General features: G+C 34.4%; 1 protein-coding gene, 1 long non-coding RNA gene and 2 pseudogenes across 4 annotated transcripts; 3 read left to right on the top strand and 1 right to left on the bottom strand.

Annotated features, from left to right (window-relative positions):
- Positions 1-792: 792 nt before the first annotated feature.
- On the top strand, positions 793-18,319 carry LOC129235886 (uncharacterized). Of its 2 annotated transcripts, XM_054869948.1 has the most exons (5): positions 793-1,603; positions 5,952-7,196; positions 16,304-16,439; positions 17,756-17,928; positions 18,009-18,319. In XM_054869948.1, exons 1-4 carry the CDS (start codon positions 1,145-1,147, stop codon positions 17,890-17,892), a joined length of 1,977 nt encoding a protein of 658 aa, XP_054725923.1. In that variant the 5' UTR covers positions 793-1,144; the 3' UTR covers positions 17,893-17,928; positions 18,009-18,319. The 2 variants fall into 2 exon arrangements, with proteins under 2 accessions (XP_054725923.1, XP_054725921.1); XM_054869946.1 differs by having other exon boundaries at positions 17,756-18,319.
- On the top strand, positions 3,289-3,472 carry LOC129236528 (U2 spliceosomal RNA; annotated as a pseudogene).
- Positions 3,715-3,900, top strand: LOC129236654 (U2 spliceosomal RNA; annotated as a pseudogene).
- A 3,494-nt stretch (positions 18,320-21,813) lies between the features above and the next one.
- Positions 21,814-23,246, bottom strand: LOC129252994 (uncharacterized). Of its 2 annotated transcripts, none has more exons than XR_008583688.1 (3): positions 23,164-23,246; positions 23,046-23,109; positions 21,814-23,004 (listed from the first exon to the last, which is right to left on the bottom strand). It is a non-coding gene; the product is annotated as an uncharacterized LOC129252994 (long non-coding RNA). The 2 variants fall into 2 exon arrangements; XR_008583689.1 differs by having other exon boundaries at positions 21,814-22,991.
- Positions 23,247-24,208: the final 962 nt, after the last annotated feature.

Raw genomic sequence — 24,208 nt, 5'->3', positions numbered from 1 at the left:
TAAGCGGGTTAAAATGTTCCTTGAAGGTTACATCTTCTGAAGTTATAATAAAATCTCGGCTTTTAATCAAAAATATTGGCTGCAATCATTTTGTAAGTAATCTTGTTTGTAAACATATTTCCACTCCTACTACTGTTTAAACCATTTAATTTAGTTATTCCAATGTCGTATAACGGAACTTGGATGTGATATTACTTTATTTTGGACATAATTATCTTTGCAACAACTATGATACAAGGCAATCAAATGTTTTCGTGCCGCCCTAAAACAAACGAGACGGAACTCCGCTATCGCATTAAATTCATCAATAGCACATCAATCTAGTGTCAATCGTTTATGTAATTGTCTATAAATCGCAATGAAAACAGAAACATTATACAGCATAAAAAATACTACCACGTCTCCGTATTTTCTTTCGCATTCAAAGGCCACTGTTCGTACCTGTCTTACGTTTTTAAATTACATAACGTTTCGTAAAAAATAGGTGTGTCGGTAAGTTCGGCATGCAAAATACTTACACTAAGTAGGAAACAACTAAGCGTTTAGTATTTTTTTTTTAGAAATTAAAATTTTGTTGCACAATGTAAGCGGCGTCAGTGACCAGCACCCACTAGTGTTTAAACAACATTTTTATACCGCGTGGATCAGTTGAGTCATGCAACGTACATGGAGCAGTTGTAGCTATTTTATAAGCGCTCTGATTTTAGGCTGCTATTTTTGTTAAATAAAGTATCAAAGGAAAATTAAACTAAACTCTTCACAAAAAAATCCGGCCCGCGCTTCAACGATGAAATGAGCAAAAAAGTTGTTTATACGTATATATGTATTAATATAATTACTTAATACGGTCGAAGGTTAATAAACAACCAATCGTCATGAGCTTTAAAATGATTCGAAACCAAAAATAGTAAATAATAAAATTTGAAGTTAAAAATATTAAAATCTCACAAAAATTTATAAGTGTGCAGTGGAACGGCATAAATTCATGCTTCAGTGGAACAGTTACATTTGCATAGTTAACCAAAAACAGAAAAAAAAACTTTATTTATTTTGGTTAATTGCATTAGTTCTGGTTAAACGCGAATCAACGCGAATCACGCGGGAGTCAATTGTCAAGTAGTATACTTGAATATACAGCTACGCTATGTTTTCACTTGAATATCAAGGATATATTCACAGTATTTTTTGGAGTAGTGTGATCCTAACTTTGTCAGTTCTACAACTGCTACCTTTCGCTAATGCACATTTCATACAGATCGATCATAATGCTTTTCAGCCTAACAACTTTCCTCGGCCACCACTTTTACCGCCACCACTGCCTCCTATAAAACAAGTACCACGCCATTTAGGCTCAGTAGAAGTTTCACCAGCGGAACTCATGGCTGATTTGAGCAACGCTCTCGCCTATCGCATCCTTCATTATCATTCAATACTCAACAGAAATAACTTCGCCTTTTCCCCTACGGCACTGATGAGTGTGCTAATAGCATTGTACGAAGGTTCTGCAGGACGAAGTGCTTTAGAATTGCGCAACGTACTGCTGCTTCCAAACAGCCGCGATATCATACGCATAGGCTATCGTGACATACATCGTAGATTGCGGGTGAGTACAATGTTCTGCCTTTGAAAGATGATCTCTGAATATCTTGGCTAACTGGAGTACAGTTAATAAATTACATCTTTATGTCTTAAGAAAATGTTTTCGCATAAACATCTCTAAAACTAAAAGTAAAAATATATGTAAACCTCATTAGGTTAACATATTCTCTTTTTGGTTCTAGCCGTGCTACCGTTGAGAAATTTGTGGATCCCAGATGAATGTTTGAATCGGGATTTAACTTTGCCAATCGCATTAAATAAATTTTTCTTAAGTCTATAAGTACTCTAATCAAGTTTTTTCTCACCGCTATGAAAGATACTTTAAAGATTCGTATAGTACAAAACTTTTATTGAACTCTCTTATTCTCTCTTGCCATCGAACCACTTAACTTCTCTGATCCTTTGCCATCATATAATGCCCCTTGTATGCTTTTAGGGATTAAGTCACTTGAATCAAGGAGATCAATGCAATCGCTGATAAGCTTTAATATTTCGCAACGGGCATTACACTTTCAGCGTCCATTTCATGTCAAGCTAATAATAGCCCTCATGAAATTAAATATTTAGTAGTCTTGATTTAGATTTCGGTTGAACGAGTTCTCTTTTTAGCTCAATGCTTGAATATTTATACTAGCCTAGACAGACGGTGGCGTAAATCGGGATTAACGAATTAATTCGAAATTATCCGTGCAACTAATGCGGATTGATAACTAAACTTAATGCTCATAATTTAAGCGGAATAGGGGAATTTTCGATGGCAGTCAATATCTTTTGTAAATGAAAAATAATGAAACTTCTAAATGAATGACTAGAAAGTTAGCTTACACCAACACGCTCGAAATCGCATTAATTGTTTTGATATTTCGGAGCAGTTTGAGAAATTGCAATTTAAGATTTTTTTTAATAAATAAATATTTCTTATTATCAGGGCAGATAATACTCGTATTTGTTGCCTTCGGTCCCTCTTTCACTGACAAAACTGTTCAAAAAGCAAATCAGCTGTTCACTAATCCACGTAAGAACCGTCTGTCACAGACATTCTTCGTTAGTCAAATTTGTTAATCAAGTATGTACGGTTAATATAAAAATAAATCTTACCTTTAGATAACCACTCGCCAGACTTTGCTGAAAATTTAACTGCCATTTCTAAAAATAATTCATTGCGTCTTCTGGCATTTCTTCAAGCAGTTCCTGAGTAAATTTTGAAGTTAAGTCATTGTCCGAGTATTCTTTAGTGATTACATTATTTTCATGTATTTATAATTGTGCATTTTTCATCTATTGTAAATGCCCGTTATAAAGCGTTTTCCAGTAAGAGCGCTTCAACTTTTTTTTTTTAATAAAAAACGGTTTGACTTTTTTAACTAATTTTTTTTGAAGTGAAAACTTCTTTAGAATCGTTGGGAGTGATTTGAGGAAAAGTGAAACGAAAAAGCGACCCTCTTGGCTACGAAGCGTTATATTATATGTTGATATAAAAGTAGCGACGAACTAAATAAAAATAACTTTTATTTTTTCTTGTTATTCGAACCAAGGATTTTGGATCGGAAGCTCGCATTGCTAGTCGCTCGGCTACCGCGCCATGCTGTCGTCGCTGGCCTAAAAGTTATTTAGTTACGAAGCGTTATATTATATGTTGATATAAATAATTTTTGTGAGCGTGTAATTCTCAAAAGGTTTATTAGGTTTATTATTTAAAATGTATTGACTAGGTAGTGTGGTTATCAGCTTAACATCTGATAGATCCTCCATCGGAGGACAACAAATGTTAAACTGATTTTTGGAAATGGGCGGAGTGTTTTAGGGGCTTGCTCCACCTCTGCCACGGGTTGACCCGGTATTGCAGTACCGCCGGGATTTCGGCTTTGAATAAATACAAGAAAAAATATACTAATACATTTAGCTTTGGTGGAAAGAGCCATAAATTTTTATATGAATACATGTAGACGAAAATGGAATTTTTTTTTTTTTTGAAATTTGCATTGTAGGACATTTCTGACTATTTATTGAAAACAGTTTTTTGGTTTAGATACTGAAAGTCAGTTTAAGTGAATCGGTATAAATATTTCGTACATTAATTTTTGTGAGCGTGTAATTCTCAAAAGGTTTATTAGAAAATCTATTGAAGTAGGTAGTGTGGTATCTGTTCCTATCAGCTTAACATCTGATAGATCCTCCATCGGAGGACAACAAATGTTAAACTGATTTTTGGAAATGGGCGGAGTGTTTTAGGGGCTTGCTCCACCTCTGCCACGGGTTGACCCGGTATTGCAGTACCGCCGGGATTTCGGCCTTGAATAAATACAAGAAAAAATATACTAATACATTTAGCTTTGGTGGGAAGAGCCATAAATTTTTATATGAATACAAGTAAGTAGACGAAAATTGAAGAAATTTGTAAGTCTGTTTCTTCGGTCCGTTTGGGTATTTTTTTTGACAACATCGAAACCAAAGCATTTGTATCATATTTTATCTATCATAAGCCACTCGTATCATTTGTTGAAATTGAAAACATTGAGGATGAATAATGATAAAATGAAGAAAATAAAATATGAACTTTATAGCAATATTATAATGAACCTATAATTATCCCGCTCCTAATGCTGCTTTCGTCTTATTCTCTCTCAGTTTGTTTTACGGAAGGTTTCACTTCTATCAAGTCTAACCGTTAGACTGGTATTTTTTTTTTATTATTGAGTTTGAACATATACATTTAAGTATGAAATTCGATTTCTTTTGCATGACCACCGCGTGCACGTTTTACGAAGTCCAATCGTTGAACCCAATTTTCGACCACTCTTTTGCATAAATCGGCCGAAATTCCAGCAATTTCGCGTTCAATATTGGCTCTGAGCTCACAAATCGTCGCTGGCTTGTTACTGTAGACCAATGACTTCACATAACCCCAAAGAAAATAGTCTAGAGGCGTCCAATCACACGAGCGCGGCGGCCATTCGACCGGTCGATTTCTGGAAATAATGCGCTCATCGAACTTACTCTTCAACAAATCAATTGTAGCGTGTGCTGTGTGGCTTGTGGCCCCGTCCTGTTGAAACCACATGTCGTCTAAGTCCATACCATTCAATTGCGACCAAAAATAATCGTTTATCATGTCGCGGTATCGATTTCCATTCACAGTAACGTGGCGATCGTTCTCGTCAACGAAAAAATATGGGCCAATTACGCCGCCGGCATGTAAACCGCTCCAAACAGTCACTCTTTGTGGGTACATTGGTTTTTCGGCAATCTCTCTTGGATTATCTTTCGCCCAAATGCGGAAATTCTGCTTATTGACGAAGCCACTGAGGTGAAAACGTGCGTCCTCACTGAAGATGAAGTGCGCGATATGCATTTTGATTTGAACGCCCGTTTTCATAATAAGCCTGAATAACTTTAACGCGTCGCTCAAGTGTGTAGCGTTCCATGCAACTATATGAAGTTTACAAATGACAAGCGAAAAATAAAAAATATTGCGTCGTTCGCCCTCCCTATCGGAAAAAAGTTGAAGCGCACCTATTGAAAAACGCTATATAAGTCTTCAATATTTTTCAACCTAAAGAAATCACTAATCAGCAAATGTTGATTACACGCTTTGAGCGAATTTGGAAAAGTACCGAGCTTTGTTGTTTATATGTAGACATTTTTTTCAATTATAAGAGATCACGACACTTTTCGACCACCATTTGCAAACAAAAAACAGCTGTCGGCAGTGACGAAATAAATTTTTGCTTGTGTTTGTGTTCTGTTGTAGCTTGAGCAAAAATTTAAAAAGTAGTCAATTAAGCGCTTTAAATTAATGAAATATGTTCAGGAAGTATAATTCAGTTTTGTACATATAATTAATTTAAATAATATAAAACCTCTTCCTCCTCGTAAAAACAAAACGCACTCACTTAATTTTAAACCGAAAGAGGTATTAAAATAAATAAATATTTGACGCGTAAGCTTCTGTTAGGTGTTTGGCCGCGACCCTCCTCCTACTTGTGGCATGCGTCTTGACCTACAGTTTTAAGCCGACTCCGAACGGCAAATGGATTTTTTATGAGGAGCTTTTTCATGGCAGAAATACGCTCAGAAGTTTGCCATTGTCTGCCGAATACGATCGCAATTAGAAACAACTTTTTTCTATCTATTGGTGTTTCGAGCCCGCGGTTTCGAACCTTCGCCATGGAAGTCACGCACCAACCCATTCGGCGTCAGTTATCTACAATAAAATGAATAAACTAAATATATTAATTCAGCACAAAAATTTGGCTTAAACAACTTCCTACCCCGCCCTCTCTTAAGCTCGTAGAATTATTAAAAGATTTTTTCATATTTAACTCATTCATAATAATTAAATATACTTCTAGACTTACTTCTTCGGTTCCGAAAACCCGCTTAAAGGTTTGAGTCTCAACAAAGAAAATGTGACGATTACTCACAGCTATGAAACTGTACTGATGTTTTACGGCTACGATTTGGGAATAGATATGGTATCATCTACTGTATCTATGCCATCGCCTTCAACGCCGGTGTCCAACATAACTGATGAAATAGCAATGGCAACAACAACAATCATGCCCGAAATTGTCACAACAAAACTTTCAAATTTCAGCACGGCAACCACCTCTGAAGCTGAACTAATGAATGGAGCTAACACAACACCTTCACCTGCAATGCTCACTACCACCTCGGAATCCACAACTATAGCTGAGAAACCAAATGAAACTACAACCATAGCCAGCCAAATAACGACCTCAGCGGAAGTAATAACCACAGCGGAAGTCACGACCCCATCGCAAGTCACGACTCCAGCAGAAACCACCGTAACTTCAGAGTTGTCAACGACAACAGTAGAAGACGTAACTACCGAAACAAATGATGAAACAACTCCTACACTAATTAAGGGAAACGAAAACGATGTCGCCGAGCTTGTGGCTCCCATTGAACTGAATTCAACACCTTTTCAGAGATTACAAAAGGCGCATCCAATACATCAGCCAAGCTCTAAATTGCAAGCCCCTTTATCATTGATATCTGCGCCCAAGCATAAATACTTACCGCAAACTGCACGCTCGCGTAGTATTCGGCATAAACGACATTTGTTTAGCCTCAAAGAGGTCGACACTAATCTTTTTGTTACACTCTTTCCCCAGCAGCATCATACTTTTCCATCCCAGCATACTACTGGACCCGCGACATTAGGACAATTCACAAATGAATATGAAGTTGAAACACTAGATGCCCAACTTCTAAATGTGGCAAATGCTAAAAGCAATTACGGTTACAATACAGATGTCATAAGTCACGTGTTCTATTTAGGAAACCAACAGCTGGTTCACACTACATTCAAAGTATACAATGCTGTATTGTATTTTAAATACTTTGAAGAACTAAAAATGAGTGTTCTTGAACTTGAGCTGGATACACCGGACTACAATTTGATGATTTTACTCCCCGACTATCAAATAGATTTAGTAACAGCGACTGCCTCACTTGGACTGGCCCCATCGTTACGGCTGATGAGAAAGCAACTAAAACCGAAATGGGTTCAAGCCATTATACCAGATTTTAAGCTACATGGAATACTGTTTCTTACCAACGACCTTCAAAATGTAAGTTAACAATATAAACAATCAGACTTATCATGAGTTTCACCCCGAACTCCCTTCGAAATAAATTTCACTTCAGCTGATATTATTCGAATATAAGAATATAAACTCTGACAGCAACATAGAAAATTGTACTCGTACAATATTATGTGTAGTAGTTTATCTGACATATATATATAATTGGCGCGTACACCTTTTTTGGGTGTTTGGCCGCGCTCCTGCTCCTATTTGTGGTGTGCGTCTTGATGTTGCTCCACAGATGGAGGGACCTACAGTTTCAAGCCGACTCCGAACGGCAGATATTTTTATGAGGAGCTTTTTCCTGGCATAAATACACTCGGAGGTTTGCCATTGCCTGCCGAGGGGCGACCGCTATTAGAAAAATGTTTTTCTTAATTTTGGTGTTTCACCGAGATTCGAACCTTTATCTGACAGCTTTGATAAAATTTTAAATTTATAAGTAGGAAGAAAAGATAAAGATAAAGCATCGGGCAACTAGGAGACAGCTGAGAGACAAACCCAACCCCTTGGAGTTGCCTGATGTTTTATAAACATAGTGCAATCTCATGATAGAATTATTAAAAGTGTGCTCAATTGTGACACTCGAGTTTTGGCACTCCATTTTGATAAAAATGGTAGCAAGTGTGTTTTTACTTATATTAAATGGAAACAAACTGCGAACGGTTTAAAAAATAAATTAAAATTAACATTTGAATGAAAATAGCATATTTTAAAACTCATTGTCAGTTTGGAGTTTCCCTGCCCAAGTCACGATTTTATTTACATAACTAACTAAGTGACAAGCTGACTGTAAGTATTTAAATTAATTATTATTATATTTTAAGGGCTTTTTTAATATTTCTTTTATTTCGAATTCCTTTGTTTAATTTTTGAAGTGAAAACTTCTTTAGAATCGTTGGGAGTGATTTGAGACTCGATGAAACGAAAAAGCGACACCAAAAAGAAGAAGAAAAAAGATATACGTATATATATGTATGTATAGAAAATGCTTCATTACCAGGCACACAGAAGGATGGCATAAGCAAATTTAAATTTGTGAATTTATATATGTACAGTGGGGTGCACAAATGAGTACATGTTTGTACTCCGTACACTTCCAAGTGCATAACAGTAACAACAATAAAGCAATTCGCAAAATTTTTTTTCAATTTAATTTTTTATTCAATTCTTAGTAAAATAAATAATAACACAAAACAAAAAGGAACAAATTCTAGGAAATGAGCGAATAAAACAAAAACAACTTCTATGTACTCAATTTTGCACCTTTCACCAATTGTACGGATGGAGTATGTTTTTAGTATTTTGTCCATAAACCTTTATTACGTACGACATTTTTCATACGGTTTGGCATACTTCCTACTAAATTTTGTCTAATTTCAGCCGGAATAGTTTGCCATTCGTGCTGTACACGCCGCCACAATTCGTTTGTATTGGCTGGGGCTCTTTGATATTGTCCGAACCGTCTTTTCACGATTGACCACAAGTTCTCAATCGGATTGAGGTCAGGACTTTGAGCGGGCCACTGCATTACCTCGAAATTTTGCCCAGCTAGCCATTCTTTCACAATTTTGGACGTATATTTGGGGTCGACATCCTGTTGAAATATTACTTCTTCTTCAGGATAAGCGGCTATGTCAACAAAATGGGGAAGATGAGTCTTTAGAATATGCAAATATTCCTCCTTCCTCATTATTCCGTCAATTTTTTGCAATGACCCAACTTGCCACCACGTGAAACAGCCCCATACCATGACGTTTCCGCCACCGTGTTTCACCGTTTCTTTAATATGGTGTTTTTGTATGGTTTCTCCGGGACGGCGCCAGCAATACTGCTTACCATCGGACTGAAACCGATTAAATTTTGATTCATCTGACCAGATTACCCGATTCCAGTCATCTTCAGTCCAATTTTGGTGTTCCCTGGCGAACTTCAAGCGCGCCTTAACATTTCGTTCCGACAGTGCAGGTTTTGTTTTTTTTACCGCTGAGATATAGCCGATGTTATGAAGGGCTCTTGCTGCAGTCCATCGGCTAACGGGTTTGTTTATAGCTATAGTCGCGTCCTTTAGGGTTAAACATTTGTCCTTTTTCAATTGTGACATCATGACACGTGCATCCAAATCCGTTAAAAGTTTTCGGCGACCTCTAACTTGTGCTTTAGTGACCACCCCTCTCCTTTTCTGGACTCTTATAACCACTGATTGGCTTATGTTCAGCTGCTTGGCTATTATTCGCATCGCGGAACCAGCATTTGTTATGGATATAACACTGTCCTCAATTTGTCGCGATCATTTCTTCATGACTTTAATTACGTATTAAATTGTTTCACTAACTTCCTCTATTTTATTAAATTTAAATGTGCCGCGTTCACAGTTTGCTTTAAACTAAGTAATCTTCAAATTTTCGAGAAAAAAACCAACGGTAAATAAATTTTTTCGCTGATATTATTGAGAGAAAACTGAGATCTTGCAGGTGCAAAATTGAGTACATAGAAGTTGTTTTTGTTTTATTCGCTCATTTCCTAGAATTTGTTCCTTTTTGTTTTGTGTTATTATTTATTTTACTAAGAATTGAATAAAAAATTAAATTGAAAAAAAATTTTGCGAATTGCTTTATTGTTGTTACTGCTATGCACTTGGAAGTGTACGGAGTACAAACATGTACTCATTTGTGCACCCCACTGTATGCATATATGCGGATATATGTATATATGTTGTGGGTATGTACATATGTGCCTCGCCACAGCAAAACATACGGTAAAATTTCTCAAGAAATCCAGCGCGCATTCATAGGCACAGCGCACATTCATAGGCACAGCATTGCATGTACAGTAGGGCGGGTCGATTTAAAAATCGCTCATTGCTCTATGAAAATCGTATTCTAGGGAACAAAATAAGAAACTTTGCCGAAGGAACCATACCTCTAAAACGAATTCTGATGTCCCCAAATTTCAAAATATCACCATTTTTGGCCTTTACATGAAAAAATCAGCTAAATGGCTATGCTTTTTCTTTATTTTTATTTATTTACAATATAATATTATCTATTTTTTCTCTTAAGAAATTTATTTAGTCAGAACATATGTAAATGAATGAATGTGAGTTATAGAAAAGAAACTAAAAAGTTCGACCCATATTGGGGGACATCAGAAATCGTTTTAGAGGTATGGTTCCTTCGGCAAAATTTCTTATTCTGATCCCTAGAATATGATTTTCACAGAGCAATGGGCGATTTTTTTGCCTTCCCACAAATCGACCCGGCCTAATGTACAGTAACCTTGAACAGGCAGCTGCGGTTGTCGAGCATTTAGAAACATATATTTACATACATATATGGGTGCAAACATATTTACGGAGCCGCGGGCACTCGACTTGACAAAAATTGAATATTGGCAAATAATTCTACGCGAAATATTCCAATATTGACTATTTTCGAATTGTCGAGAAAATTAGCATATGGGCGGCTCGTTTTATGAATGAAAGTACTTGCTCTTAGAACTATGAGCTCGAATTTATCAATGAATTTTTTGATGATGAGTTTTTGTTGCACAGTTCAATAGTTGAAACTGTTCGGCGCCGCCGCAACTGTTCAGCGCTAGGCAACTAGGATGATGGCCGCTACGCCTGCGCCTATTAATGCATTTTGTTCTTGTAGTCGCTAGGCATAGAATTTTAGCTTTGGACGACATACGCATTTACAGGAATAAAGTGAGTGGCCTGTGTGTGCGGTTGTATGTAGATGCATATGTGTATATTAATAAGCATTGTTTTGCTGGAAGTTCAGAACACAAATATGTATGTACGTACATAGGCTAGGCAATAGTATAGCATACATACATATCGCACCCTAAATACAAAAGGGTCACAACTCAAAATGTACTTCTGCTCAAATATGAACGAGACGTTATCAATAAAACGGTCCGCGGATGACATATGGGAAAAATAAATTTTTTTGTTTTTTGGTAGGACTGTTATAAGCTTACATGGCAAATTTCAGCGTGATATGTCACATAGTTTGTTTTCTGTGCTACTGTAAACAAGTCAAGCTCGAGTGTGGAAAATTTTGAGTTGTGCCCCTTTTGTATTTAGGGTGCGATATGTATAAAAAATTCAAACCAAGCGTCCTACGAATGTTTGCGTGTATGTTAGTACGTCTGTGTAATATACGTGCTACGACGCTCATAATAGCAACCGCGTGTGGTGTATTGCGTCCGTATTTTTATATTCGTAAATATTTTCATTTTTAAATATTTACCGCAATTATGCCGAAAAATAATGCAGAAAAGTGTCGTGAATATCGACAGAAAAAAAGATTACGATAAAGTTCCAATGATTTTAAGTGGCGATTTTAACGTCAATTTTGCATTGGACACAGCGGTTCCTTTAATTGACTTTCTTAATACAGCATTCAATTTAAAAATGTGTAACAATCGCACTGAATCGACAACACGATCAAAAACAACAATTGACGCGGTATTTCAAAGATATGTTGACAACATCGAAACCAAAGCATTTGTATCATATTTTAGCTATCATAAGCCACTCGTATCATTTGTTGAAATTGAAAACATTGAGGATGAATAATAATAAAATGAAGAAAATAAAATATGAACTTTATAGCAATATTATAATGAACCTATAATTATCCCGCTCCTAATGCTGCTTTCGTCTCATTCTCTCTCAGTTTGTTTTACGGAAGGTTTCACTTCTATCGCGTCTAACCGTTAGACTGGTATTTTTTTATTTACGTTACTTTAAATGCGTCCTTGTTTTGAAAAAAAAAAAGCATCTTAACGTCGGCGCTGGCATTTACTTGCTCCGAACACACAACAAGCAACGTAGCTGTCGAAATGGCGAAGAGTTGTACCGTTACAAGCCACAATTTCTTAGTCGTATCCAGAAAACTGGTGCCTTGTTAAGCCTCCTTTCTAAGTTTACGCACCTGCCCTTCCGTTTAAATGGGTTGCACACTAGTTTGGAGATTTTCAAATTCAGCGAGTTTGTTTTTAAGCTTCTCCACTTCTGCTTCAAGAAGTGCCACTCGGCAATTTTCATAGGATCTAGAGCACAGTTAAATTAAATTATATTTAAATTAATCGCCTGCCCTCCTTATCCTCTTTCCAAGCATTTTTTTAAAGACTCCTTGTTTAGCAGGTAACGTTTTGGCCATTCCACGCCTATTTTATAAATATATATTTAAATAATAACCTGTAAAATATTACATCAAAGTAATATCAGTTTACTATTCAAACTATATCAAACTATTTTTTAACTGGAGCACCCGTGCTATTCTGCTCCAACGTCAACTATTTTGAAAACTCTGTTACAATCTCCTTATTCTCCCTTACAAGCCTTTGACAATGTCCAACTTTTCCTGCATATTACCCAACAAAATGTCACATTGAGTTTTTTTTTTGTAATTTTACTCCTTAGATAAAAGTAAATGGAATTAGTTCTTACTTTTATAATTATTTTTTATATAAAAACCAAGTTACACGTTGAAATTATTTTATTATTGCTCGCCTTTCAAAATCAAGTGAAAAATGATAACGAAATATTTCGGGCGAAATTGAAACTATTGATAAAGCTGAAGTATACTCGTACATTTAACGAAAAAAAAAGCATTAGCAGGTAAAAACACCTTTTTTATTTCTACTTGTGCCGTACATTAAGGATTCTGTTCACAGCCGAGAATTTCGCTGGCAACATAATTTTATATCACGCGAACAATTGATAGCGGCTATTGCCAAAAATAAACACATCAAAATAAAAAGAGTCAAAACAGGAAATATTTAAGTTTAAAAAAATGTCGTTATTGGAATAAGCTGCCTGCAGGGAGGTGTAGGAATTATGGCATTGTTTATTTGGGCGATGAAAACCACCTTTTTCCCCTTCTCTCTTTTTTTTTTTTTTTTTGAATTTTGGATATTTCCATTATTAAACCATTCTTCTATTGAGTAATGAATTATTGTAATAAAAAAAAAAGTTCATCATATAATATTTTTTTAGGCAAATTTTTGCAATTTTTGCTGAAATTCAATTTGAACACATTTTTTAAATTCGACGAATTGTAATTTGTCACTCAGAAAAGTGCCGTTTAAACAGCGGTGAGAAAGTGTTGCTAGCAGCAAAATTTTATATAGATTTTGACAGCTATTTCATGTAAAATGGGAACAGAGTATACTCTACTTGCTACAGGCACTTCTGGCACCAATAACAACTTGCTCACAGCAAGCAACAATAGTAACGATATGGACGCAGACTTGCTTTACGGGCTTTGCTTAACTTGGAAAACTTTATGACGAAACCTCTTGAATTTTGAAAATTAAAACGGTAAAAAAGTGGTTTAATGCCTAGTGCCCTTTTTAGTGTTTTTTTTTTTGTTTTTTCATAGATAGTTCAAGTCATGAAATCATTTGAAATATTTTGCTTGAAATATTAATTTAAGAAAATGGGATCACAATGCGTCTATTTCAGAATTTTAGGTTCTAATTAAGACGTTTAAAAACTGGTCTATTTTGAAAATGGGAATATCTTAAGCCTTCGCATTCAGTAAATGCATTGCTTCCGATTAAAAAGACGTTTCCACGACAGTCGGTTCTACGTTACCGAAACGACCCGGATTTATATCCAAGGACTGTCACTCCAGCAGCATTGACCAAATATAAGTATGTGGAATGTTTATGCTGCTACAACAACAACAACATTAAAAAGAAAAAAATGTTGTTGTGACAATTGTAATATATCAGGTGTGGTAATTTACGCATGGATAGTAAATCAAAATTTAAAATATGACTTGAAATAAATTTTAAAACACCAAGTGCGAAATTTTGAGGATTAGACTTTAAAATTAATTACACATTTTAAATGTATGTATTTGAATTTGAATTTGAATTTATTTATTACTAGTATAATAATACATTATAATTTACAATAAACTGTAAGTCCTACAGAGACTATTAAAAGTCTGTTCGTAGGCTAGTAGCATTTATAATGACAATCTTACAAACTAAATATAACATTTAACAAAATAAGTTTTGTATGTAACATACGTAACATACATTTGACTTACTAACTAACTAACAACAAACTTACTTATATCTAGCGGTTCTATGAAGAACATAAAATAATTTTCTTTTTTTTTTATTTTACAATGAAAAACGCGATATTAACAAATATCATAGGTGTAAATTTGTTTTTGTTAACCAGATTTTTATATCTTTTTTATTTTGTCGTTAATTACATCATAGGCTTTTAACCTCTTTGGAAGCTGATTAAATATTTTAATGCTATGGTTTATGTAACATTTTGAACCAATACGTAATTTAAATTTTATGTGCTCAATTTGTGTATTTCTAGTAGTTATTATCCTTGATAGAAAAGAATTCTTTAAGTTATTGTAATTTTGTATTAAAGCTGTAAAGTAGAACAACTTTTTTATCGAAAGAATGTTGTTAATCTTTAAGGAATTATCTGTTATTGAGTTTTGTTTACTCTTAAATATTATTTTTAATATTTTATTTTGTACTAATTCAATCCTATTTAGTTCAGATTTGTACGCACCTCCCCAAGCTACGATACCGTAAGAGATGACTGACTCAAATAGGGCATAATAAATAGTTAATAATTGTTCTTTGTTTAATATATATTTTAATTTGGCAAAAACAAGATTAAATATTTATTTCGCTTTATACAATCATTAATTTGAAAGTCCCATTTTAACTTATAATCAATTAAAATGCCAAGATATTTAGTGCTTTCAACCCGTGTTATTGGAATACAGTTACATTTACTAATAGAATCATGATTATGCATAAATATATTAATATTTCCAGGTACAGAATCTTTATAAACTCCAAAAGTTAGAAATACCGTTTTATTAATATTCACAGATAACTTGTTTTGACACATCCATGTAAATATTTTATTTACAATTAAATTTGCATTTAATTCAGCATCCTCCCAAGTATCGCCACTTATAAGAATGGTTGTCAGCATACGTCAGCATACGATATTATATTGTGAGGGTTTTTTTGGCTAAATTGTACAGCACTATATATTTCATTTATGTATATCAAAAATAATAAAGGTCCTAATACTGTCCCCTGAGGGACTCCAATATCCACAATAATTTCACTACTAACAATACCATCTACCTTTACACATTGTGTTCTGCCAGTAAGATAATTCTTTATAAGATTCAAGGCGATTCCACGGATACCAATATCGCTTAATTTTTGTATTAGAATTTTGTGGTCAACCGTGTCAAAAGCCTTTGCTAAATCTAAAAATATTGCAATAATTGGTTTACTATTATCAAGATTTTTATATATATATTCAGCAAAATGAGCTAATGCATCTTTTGTTGATTTTCCTTGGCGAAAGCCATATTGATTTTTATTTAACACGTTATATTTGTTAAGAAAGGAAAGTAATCTTTTATGCACTACTTTTTCAAATATTTTTGCTACATTAGAAATTAATGATATTGGCCTATAATTAAATTCAAAATACTTTTCTTTAGCTTTGTGAACTGGTATTATAATTGCTTTTTTTACAATGATCAGGACAAACTCCTGTTTCTAAGCATATATTGATAATGTGGAGGCAAACTTTTTTACAAAATCGTTATGAACGAATAAATTGTGTGTTATCAAATGATGATTTTTTACTTTTGTTAAATGCAAACTTTTATGCAAAAAAAGTGATATTCCTTTCCTTTCCAATAACTGAAATCGACTCTGTGAAAAAAATAGCCTTCGTACAGTGACAAACGTACATATCTGTACAAAACATATAGCGAAAAATAAGTAGAGAAGTGCTAAATTCGGCCCGAACTGAACTTTACATACCCGCGCACATATTCGGAAGTATTTTACATGGAAGAAAATGCTCAATATCTTGAGCAAAGAAAAATTGTAAAAAATAAAGCCAATTTTTAAGCGCCTTAAAACTTGCACTTCATAATACTGAAATTTAATGAGCTAAAAAACTGCATCCCTAAAAATATTCTAAAGACTTGCATTAATGATACTTTTCTTAGTTTTAGCAACACTTTCATGACAAACTATATGCGTATTTCAAATTTCAGATGGGTGTGTGTGACATATTTGAACCTATCCGAGCAGATTTTCGACCTATGACAGATGAAAAGGGTATTTATGTAAAACACATCGAGCAATCGATCAACGTCAACATACGAACGCATCCAATAAATCAATTAAAACGTAAGTCTATATTAGCATAATTAAGAACTGCCTGAACAAGAGAATGCAAAAACACAACATTGACAAGTTTTCAAGACAAACTATTCAAAAAAATTTAAAAAAGCAAAAATGCGAATTATACCTTTCTCAAGTAAAGACTGTACTTTGCTCGAAAATAAACATGCATCAAAATATTATTCCACCTAACGGTATTTCGCAGCAGTAAAACTTCAGCACGTGTAATACTGTGCTTAATCTATTTGGTTCACTTGAATAGTGGCACTAACCAAATAAGAGAAAATAATATATAATCCTATATTTGATAGGAAATTTGGATTTTTTACATTTATTTTCTAAAGCTTAATAGTTTGTTCTGCCACCTTGCTTCTAAATTACTTCGTAAATACTCCACCAATTCTCCATATAATGGAATTTCATTATTCATTCATGATCTGAATTAAAGCCTTTTTGTCTTCAAATTGTTGCCCATAATGTTCCGATCTGGGGAAATCGGTGGCCATGCTAAAGTTTCAACGTTTTGGGACGCAATCCAAGTTTAGACCACTCTTGAGGTATGTACAGGTGCATTATCCTGTTGAAATATCCAATTAATAGGTCCAAATGTTTCACGAATCTCAGGAAAAGGCGATTCCAACAGAACTTTATCGCTGTTTCTTGTCATTTTGTAGTCTACAATTTTCAACTCGAACGCACCAAAGTACGATATTGCTCCCCATACCATAACACCAACTTCACTGCTGTGATGTAGCCTCAAGTACCTCTCCTCCCTTCTTAAGTCATAGCCCATCCTGCCCTATGTCCTCGATAGTCTCACGATTTCCATCTTTGAGGCCTTGAATCGACCCTGGGCTGTTCACATGGCTTCAAAGAAAAAAAGTCACAAGGTGTTAAATCACAAGATCTCGGTGGCCAATTGTGATCACCTCTTCGAGAGATAACACGGTCCGGAAACTTTTCGTTGCTTGTTTGGCACGTAGCGTCGTCTTGTTGAAAATAAACGTTGTCCAGAGCAATACCATCCAATTCCGGCCACAAAAAGTCGTTAATCATCTCTATAGAGCAATCCATTCACCTGTAACACCTGCTATTGAAAAACCCATACTACTTTTTTCCATTCACCGTGATCGCTATTTGTAATAGAAAAAAATCTATGAAAAAGCTCTTTATAAGAAAACCACTTGCCATTCGGAGGCGGCATAAAACTGTAGGCATTGAAAAAAACTTCTTCTGTAATTGAAATCTGTTACACCAAGCTTCGGTTTTGGTTGTACACTTTTATTAATGCGTATTTTTTAAACCTTACTTCTTATTCTTAGGCAACTATGGATCACAAACTCAACCCATCCAGATCTCCGTAAACCATCCGTTTCTCTTTTTCGTCATCGACCGTGACCTAGATGTTGCTGTAATGAGCGGTCGTATCTTAAACCCTCTGAATGTGCGAATTCAGTAACATAAAACCATATTGTCGCACATCCATCAGATGAAGGTAGTTCCTGATACAATATTATGCAACAATCATAAAAAAAAAATTAAGCAGTGTCACGATTTTCAATTCTACGGTACCAGATTGACTTGGAGCGATGCATCCAACCTACCATGCCTCCAACACGTTAATAGCATCTACCTTTCGGGCGCATAATAGACTGGAACAAAACCCCAAACCAACGCGACCGTAATATACACCACTCCTCGATGCCTTCAACGCCATCTAGACCACTGACCGACAGACCATCTCCATGCACAAAAGCAACCTAATCCACGTTTGGGTTAGACTGCCAGGACACGAAAGTAGAATTAAGTAGAGCAAACTAACAAGGCAGTGATATTTTGATAGTCTAGATGGACAAAATTATTTTTCTTTTTGTTTGTTAAGTAAAGGCAATATAAAGTACATAATAAAATAAGAAAAATTGTTTATTTTTATTATTAGTGCATTAAAAAATTTAAAAATTATTGGTGAGAGCATGACCAGCGACTATTGCGTAGTCTCTTTTTTCTTCTTGTCGTAATTACATTTCTACTGCAAATTCTAATTATTCTTGTTTCGTATTGGCAACGAGAGTATGAGTTTTCTTTGTTTTACTTGAAACTACTATCGTTAAGCTAAATACACACCAGGCAACCGTTGAAGCAACGGTTGCAGCAACGTGTTGCCTTTGTTTAAGAAACACGTTGCAACCGTTGCTTCAATCTCAGTATTGTGTATAACTGTGGTGCAGGAAAGGTACAAGCGGAAGATACGTAAAATTAATTTTTTTAAATGATCGACGAAATGCGTAAAATTACTTCTCTTATTATAATTGACGAACTTTTGTACGAAAATGAGGAAGAAGAGATGCAATAAAAGAAGAGAAAAAAAATCTGTCGAAAAATTGGCTTATAAAAAAAATCGAATTTTCGAACGAGAGGCTGCTGAAAGAACTGAAGGAAAATGAGCCAGCGGACTATAAAAACTACATGAGGATGGACGAAGCCCTGTTTAGAAAATTGTTGGACTGCGTAAAGGCCAAAATAACGAAACAAGATACCATAATGAGAGAGGCAATATCAGCAGAAACTAGACTGGCAATAACTTTGCGGTATCTTGCAACAGGAAACGCTTTTGCGGACTTGAAATTTTTATCAATTTTATTGTATTCATTTTTTAATTGTTCGTATGCTTTTTTTCTAAAATTTTTATTTTTATATTTTTCACTACTTATATCCCACAGCTCTCTCAAATTTTTATAATTTTCAAATTTTCTCAAATTAAAATAATTTTCATTATTTTCAATTGCCATTTTTTCCTTTTTCACTTTATTTTATTCCGCACGAACCTTCTTCTTTGCTTGTGTTCAACGAACTGAACGAGTAAAAGCAGTAAACAATGATACACACGAAGCAACGGTTGCAGCAAGGCGACTTTATTACAGGTGACAGCAAACACATATAAGTAAAACCCTACATGTATTTGTTGTTGCGTTTGGTGCAAGCATCACGTCAAAATCAGTAGTCAAATGTAAACATACGAATGTAAACATACCAATACATACAAACAAAGCATATCATTTTGACGTAAGCCATACCTACGGCGAAAAATTCAGCTGGGTGAATGCTGTCACCTTAATGAATCCACCTTGGGTTGCAGCAACCTATCCCAAAAATCAAATTTATTTGATATTTCAGGCAACGGTTGCAGCAACACGAAAATCATTTGGCAACACAGCTACACACGAGGCAACGGTTGCTTCAACATGGCCGAGTTGCTGCAACGGTTGCCTGGTGTGTATTTAGCTTAAACAAATTTTACGGTCTGCCTCGACACCTATTTGGGGAAAAGGTTATGCTGCGACCACATTAGGAAATTCAAAAGTGGCTGAAGCCAATCGCTATCACTGGGCGTTAAGCGCTCACAATGTCTTAACGATTTGTTCCACTTGACTGAACTCAATATATGGTGAGGAGCAGGACACTTGTTTGTTTATGTACTATGTTTAGCTATTATTATGATAATTTTATATATTTTAATATTTACAGACACTTTCATTTCAAACGATATTGTGTTTTAGCAAAAATGGCATAATCATCACAAAGGGTTAATTTGTTGGTTTACAGTTTTTAGACATAATAGTCATGTATGAGAGAGTTCGACTGGGTTGCACCTCTACTTTGTTAATATACCTTAATTTTGACAAATAAGTATTTTTAAATTTCAATAAAATTAAATTACAATATTCTTGTCCGGTAAAAATTCTTAAACAATTTAAATAGCCTCAATTAATTTGGATTACAATTCTGTATTTTCAAAATTCTGCCGCAGCCTATATTTAACACTTTTTTCATATGCTTTTTTGAATCTACTTAATTGTCAGCTGGTTAATATGGCAACCGAAAAGTGTCAATTATCCTTTTTGTCACGCTCCAAAAGCTTTAATAATTGAATCAAGGTATGAATCGTTATGCCTTTGCATCTTAACGAAAAATATTTTTGGTTTTTTGGAAAATTCATATGAAACTCATTTTTAATATAAAGCATAAAAAACTCGAGAATCGATTCCACAACAATACCACTACTGCGATAACTGCGGTAGTGTGCTATTCCGAGTTGCAGTCACACCCGAGAAGTTGCACGATTTTTTAAAGTATCACGCTCGATGTGAAATTCTGGCAACTTTAGCAAAAGTATAGCGTTCTAACCAAGCGTATTTATTACTTATTACACAGGTCGGCAATGTTTTGTCCTATAAAAGTGCAGGATCATTTCCGAAGTAATTTTTTGTGTAGAATCCGAATCCGGGGTTTAAATTGCTCTATCACGTCAGGATTTGGATATATCCAAACCTAAAAGTGCAAAAAACGCTGTTTTTGCCCGTTTTTGAGGTTATGTAGCTACGCAGATTTTGCTCTTCATAAAAAAGTAAACATAGTATTTTAAAGCATTTTGAAGTTTTTTTTATTTTATTTTTGTGCGACTATGTGTATCACGTCTCATGTTATCTCAATGGATTTTCGAATATCGAAAAATTCACAAACATGGAAACTTCAAAATGCGATATCTCAGTGAAAAATAAAGATATTTAAGCAAACTCAACGGCATTTAAAAGAGGAAGACTTATACCCCTAAAATACGATGCTTACTTTGTTATGAAGAGCAAAATCTGCATAGCTACATAACCTCAGAAATGAGCAAAAACAGCGTTTTTTGCACTTTTAGGTTAGGATATCTCAAAATCCTGACGTGATAGAGCAATTTAAACCCCGGATTCGGATTCTACGCAAAAATTACTTCGGAAATGACACTAAACTTTTATAGGACATTCCGAACTCATTTTTTTGCAGGCCTGTGTTATTATAAATCCACTTAGGTTCCAACCATGATTCAATTATAGAAGGTTAGGTAAGTAGTGACAAGGGCGCTTTGACACTCCCTTATTTTAGGGCTGCATTTACGAAGGATGGGAAAAAGGGAAAAATGTTTTCCCCTTCTTGCCTAAAGGTAGTAAAAAAGTACGTAAAGTAACTAATTAGTCCTGTACTAAGAGAAAAACAAGTATATTGGTTATTTAATCTACATTAAAACAAAACGACAGAAAAATTATAGTTTTTTCTTAAAACAAATGTAATATTTATTTAGAATATTTTCGATGTTTATCTAACACAAGAGCACGCAGAACTATGTGATGTTACTTATGTATGTGTTTTTTTTTCTGCCGTTCGGAGTCGGCGTGAAACTGTAGGTCCCTCTATTTGTGGAATAACATCAAGACGCACACCACAAATAGGAGGAAGAGCTCGTGTACGCGCCAATTATATACATATATATATATATATATATATATATATATATATATATAATCTTGCAATAGATTTGAGTATATTTTGTGGAAGAGAACAAAAAATAGTCATAATAAAGGAATTTAATGTGTTTAATTTACTACAATAGTACAAGTCTTTTAATACACCAAAGGTCAAAATATAAAGCGTTTTTCAGTAAGAGCGCTTCAACTTTTTTTTTTGAATAAAACACAAACGGTTTGACTTTTTTAACTAATTTTTTTTTATTATCGAGTTTGAACATATACATTTAATGTATACTAATGAAGTTTACAAATGACAAGCGAAAAATAAAAAATATTGCGTCGTTCGCCCTCCCTATCAGAAAAAAGTTGAAGCGCACCTATTGAAAAACGCTTTACTTAATCGACAGGAATGAGATGAAACAGAAAGTTTAATTTTTTTTTTCTTATTTCGTACATAACAATACATGTAGATATATGTAGTATGTTACCGTAAAGACATTGCGAAAGCAGAAGTTCAGTCGATCATTTCTAAATATAAGAAAAAAATTGAAATTAGAAGAGTTAAAATAGTTTGCAATAAAAATTACAAATTTACTAGTTTATAGTTTAAAATTTGTCTACCTTAATATACTTTGCGTCCCTAATATTAACAGGAAAATGTATTAATATAAACTAAAACTAATACATCGAAAAATTTAAGATATTGGTAATATAATCCACTTTTAGTAATTGTGATGGTTTTTAAATTTACGTATATCAATACCACGTGTCTCAGTAATGAATCAGAGTGGAAATATGAGGAATGTGGGTGCACTTGCTCGTATAGGTGTTGGAACGCTGCACTTACTTCAGGCAGAAATCAAAAACCTGTAAACCAAAAACTTAAAAATAACTCACAAATATATCATTACAACTTATCTGTAATTGTAGACTTAAAGCGCGAGGACTTGCTCGTGTAGGTGTTGCGCATATATCTACGTACAGCATATTGTTCTAGACGGGGTAAGGTATCGACGTGGACAGCCAGTTCGGAAGTCAAATTCATTTCAGAGGTAGCAGTACTAGGCACATAATAACCGTCACATGTTAAACAGGTATTTGCACCATCATACACAACACGCTCCATGTCTCCTATGAAATTGTTCGTAGCACCACATGAGACAATGGTAGAAATACGCGCATACGTTCTTTCGTTTCTAAAAACCACAATAGTTGTGCCGCCTAGCTCTTCAACACACACCTTCCGCAGAAATTGCTCGTCTGTGAAGTCCTACAAATAAAAACTTTTTATTTATTAGCAAATATTCTAAAAGAACTTACTTACTGTAGTTTATGTATTGTATGTAAGGTGGTCTCTGTTATATTTGCAAAAACGCTGCTATAAAAACCTATGACGTAAAAAGTTTAATAAGAATTTTTACAACTGTCTGATCTGGACTTACATGTATGAAAATTCACAAACCGGTGGTTTTCTGCAGCAGAAAGCCGACTCCAAACAATCGACTATCACCATATGTAAGACATAATCGACCTAAATAGTGAAAAACGACATTAATTTACAAAAGTAATTAGCTTTTATTATTATACTTACTTGAATGTTTACAAACAGATACAAGATTTCAACGAATAATAACAAAACAAAGCGGCAAAGTGGAAACGGTGTTGCCGACCAAATAATTTGCACCAAAAGTTTAGTTTTTACTACAATTCAAACATTTTTTTGTGAAATAGGTACTTTTTTTGTAAAGAAGCAACACGTTTTCAAATAAGGGAGCCGATATGTCAAGAGGGAGCGAGAAAGCTGTTTACTTACCTAACCTTCTATAATTGAATCATGGGTTCCAACTATCAAATATTCAACCATTGTTGCACGAAGTCTTTTAAATTAGCATTAGGGAAATCTATTAAAGATGGCAGCAGTTGATCAGCTGATATGTTTTTTTCGCACAAAACTTATAGACGCAACGTAGTATTTACATTCAAATTTGTAATTTGAAAATTGAAATTTTGTTATGAATTTAAAATCGAAAGACTTCTTGTAAATAAATAATATATTGAGAAAGTGTGTAGTTTGTTTTAGATAAATAAAGTACTTTATATTTCGGCGTCACATTCACCTATCTATGCAAAATAAGTGCCAACGTCACGATTACAAATCTTTACAATCTGATGCCCATCACCTGTTAATCAAGCGCAATAAAAGTTTTCACTGCGGAGTTGAAATGAGCAAAGAGCAAAATAATTAATAAATACTACTTTAAAGTTTAATGTTGTTTATTTCTTGATGTATCAAATACTACTGGTGAATAGCCAGTTCCACCTCCCATATAACGGTAATTTCCAAAAACCAAATATATTTACTCATATTTGGTATATTCATATAATAAACCCAAAAGCATAAATACGGCGCAAGTAAAATTTTGCAAAATTGGCGGTGATGACTTAATAAAACTCAAACTATTACATTTATTGCTCTTTAATTTATTT

This window comes from Anastrepha obliqua, chromosome 1 (assembly GCF_027943255.1).
Source record: "Anastrepha obliqua isolate idAnaObli1 chromosome 1, idAnaObli1_1.0, whole genome shotgun sequence".
NCBI lineage: Eukaryota > Metazoa > Arthropoda > Insecta > Diptera > Tephritidae > Anastrepha > Anastrepha obliqua.
Note: the sequence above shows the minus strand (reverse complement) of the source record. Positions and strands in the feature narration are given on the sequence as shown.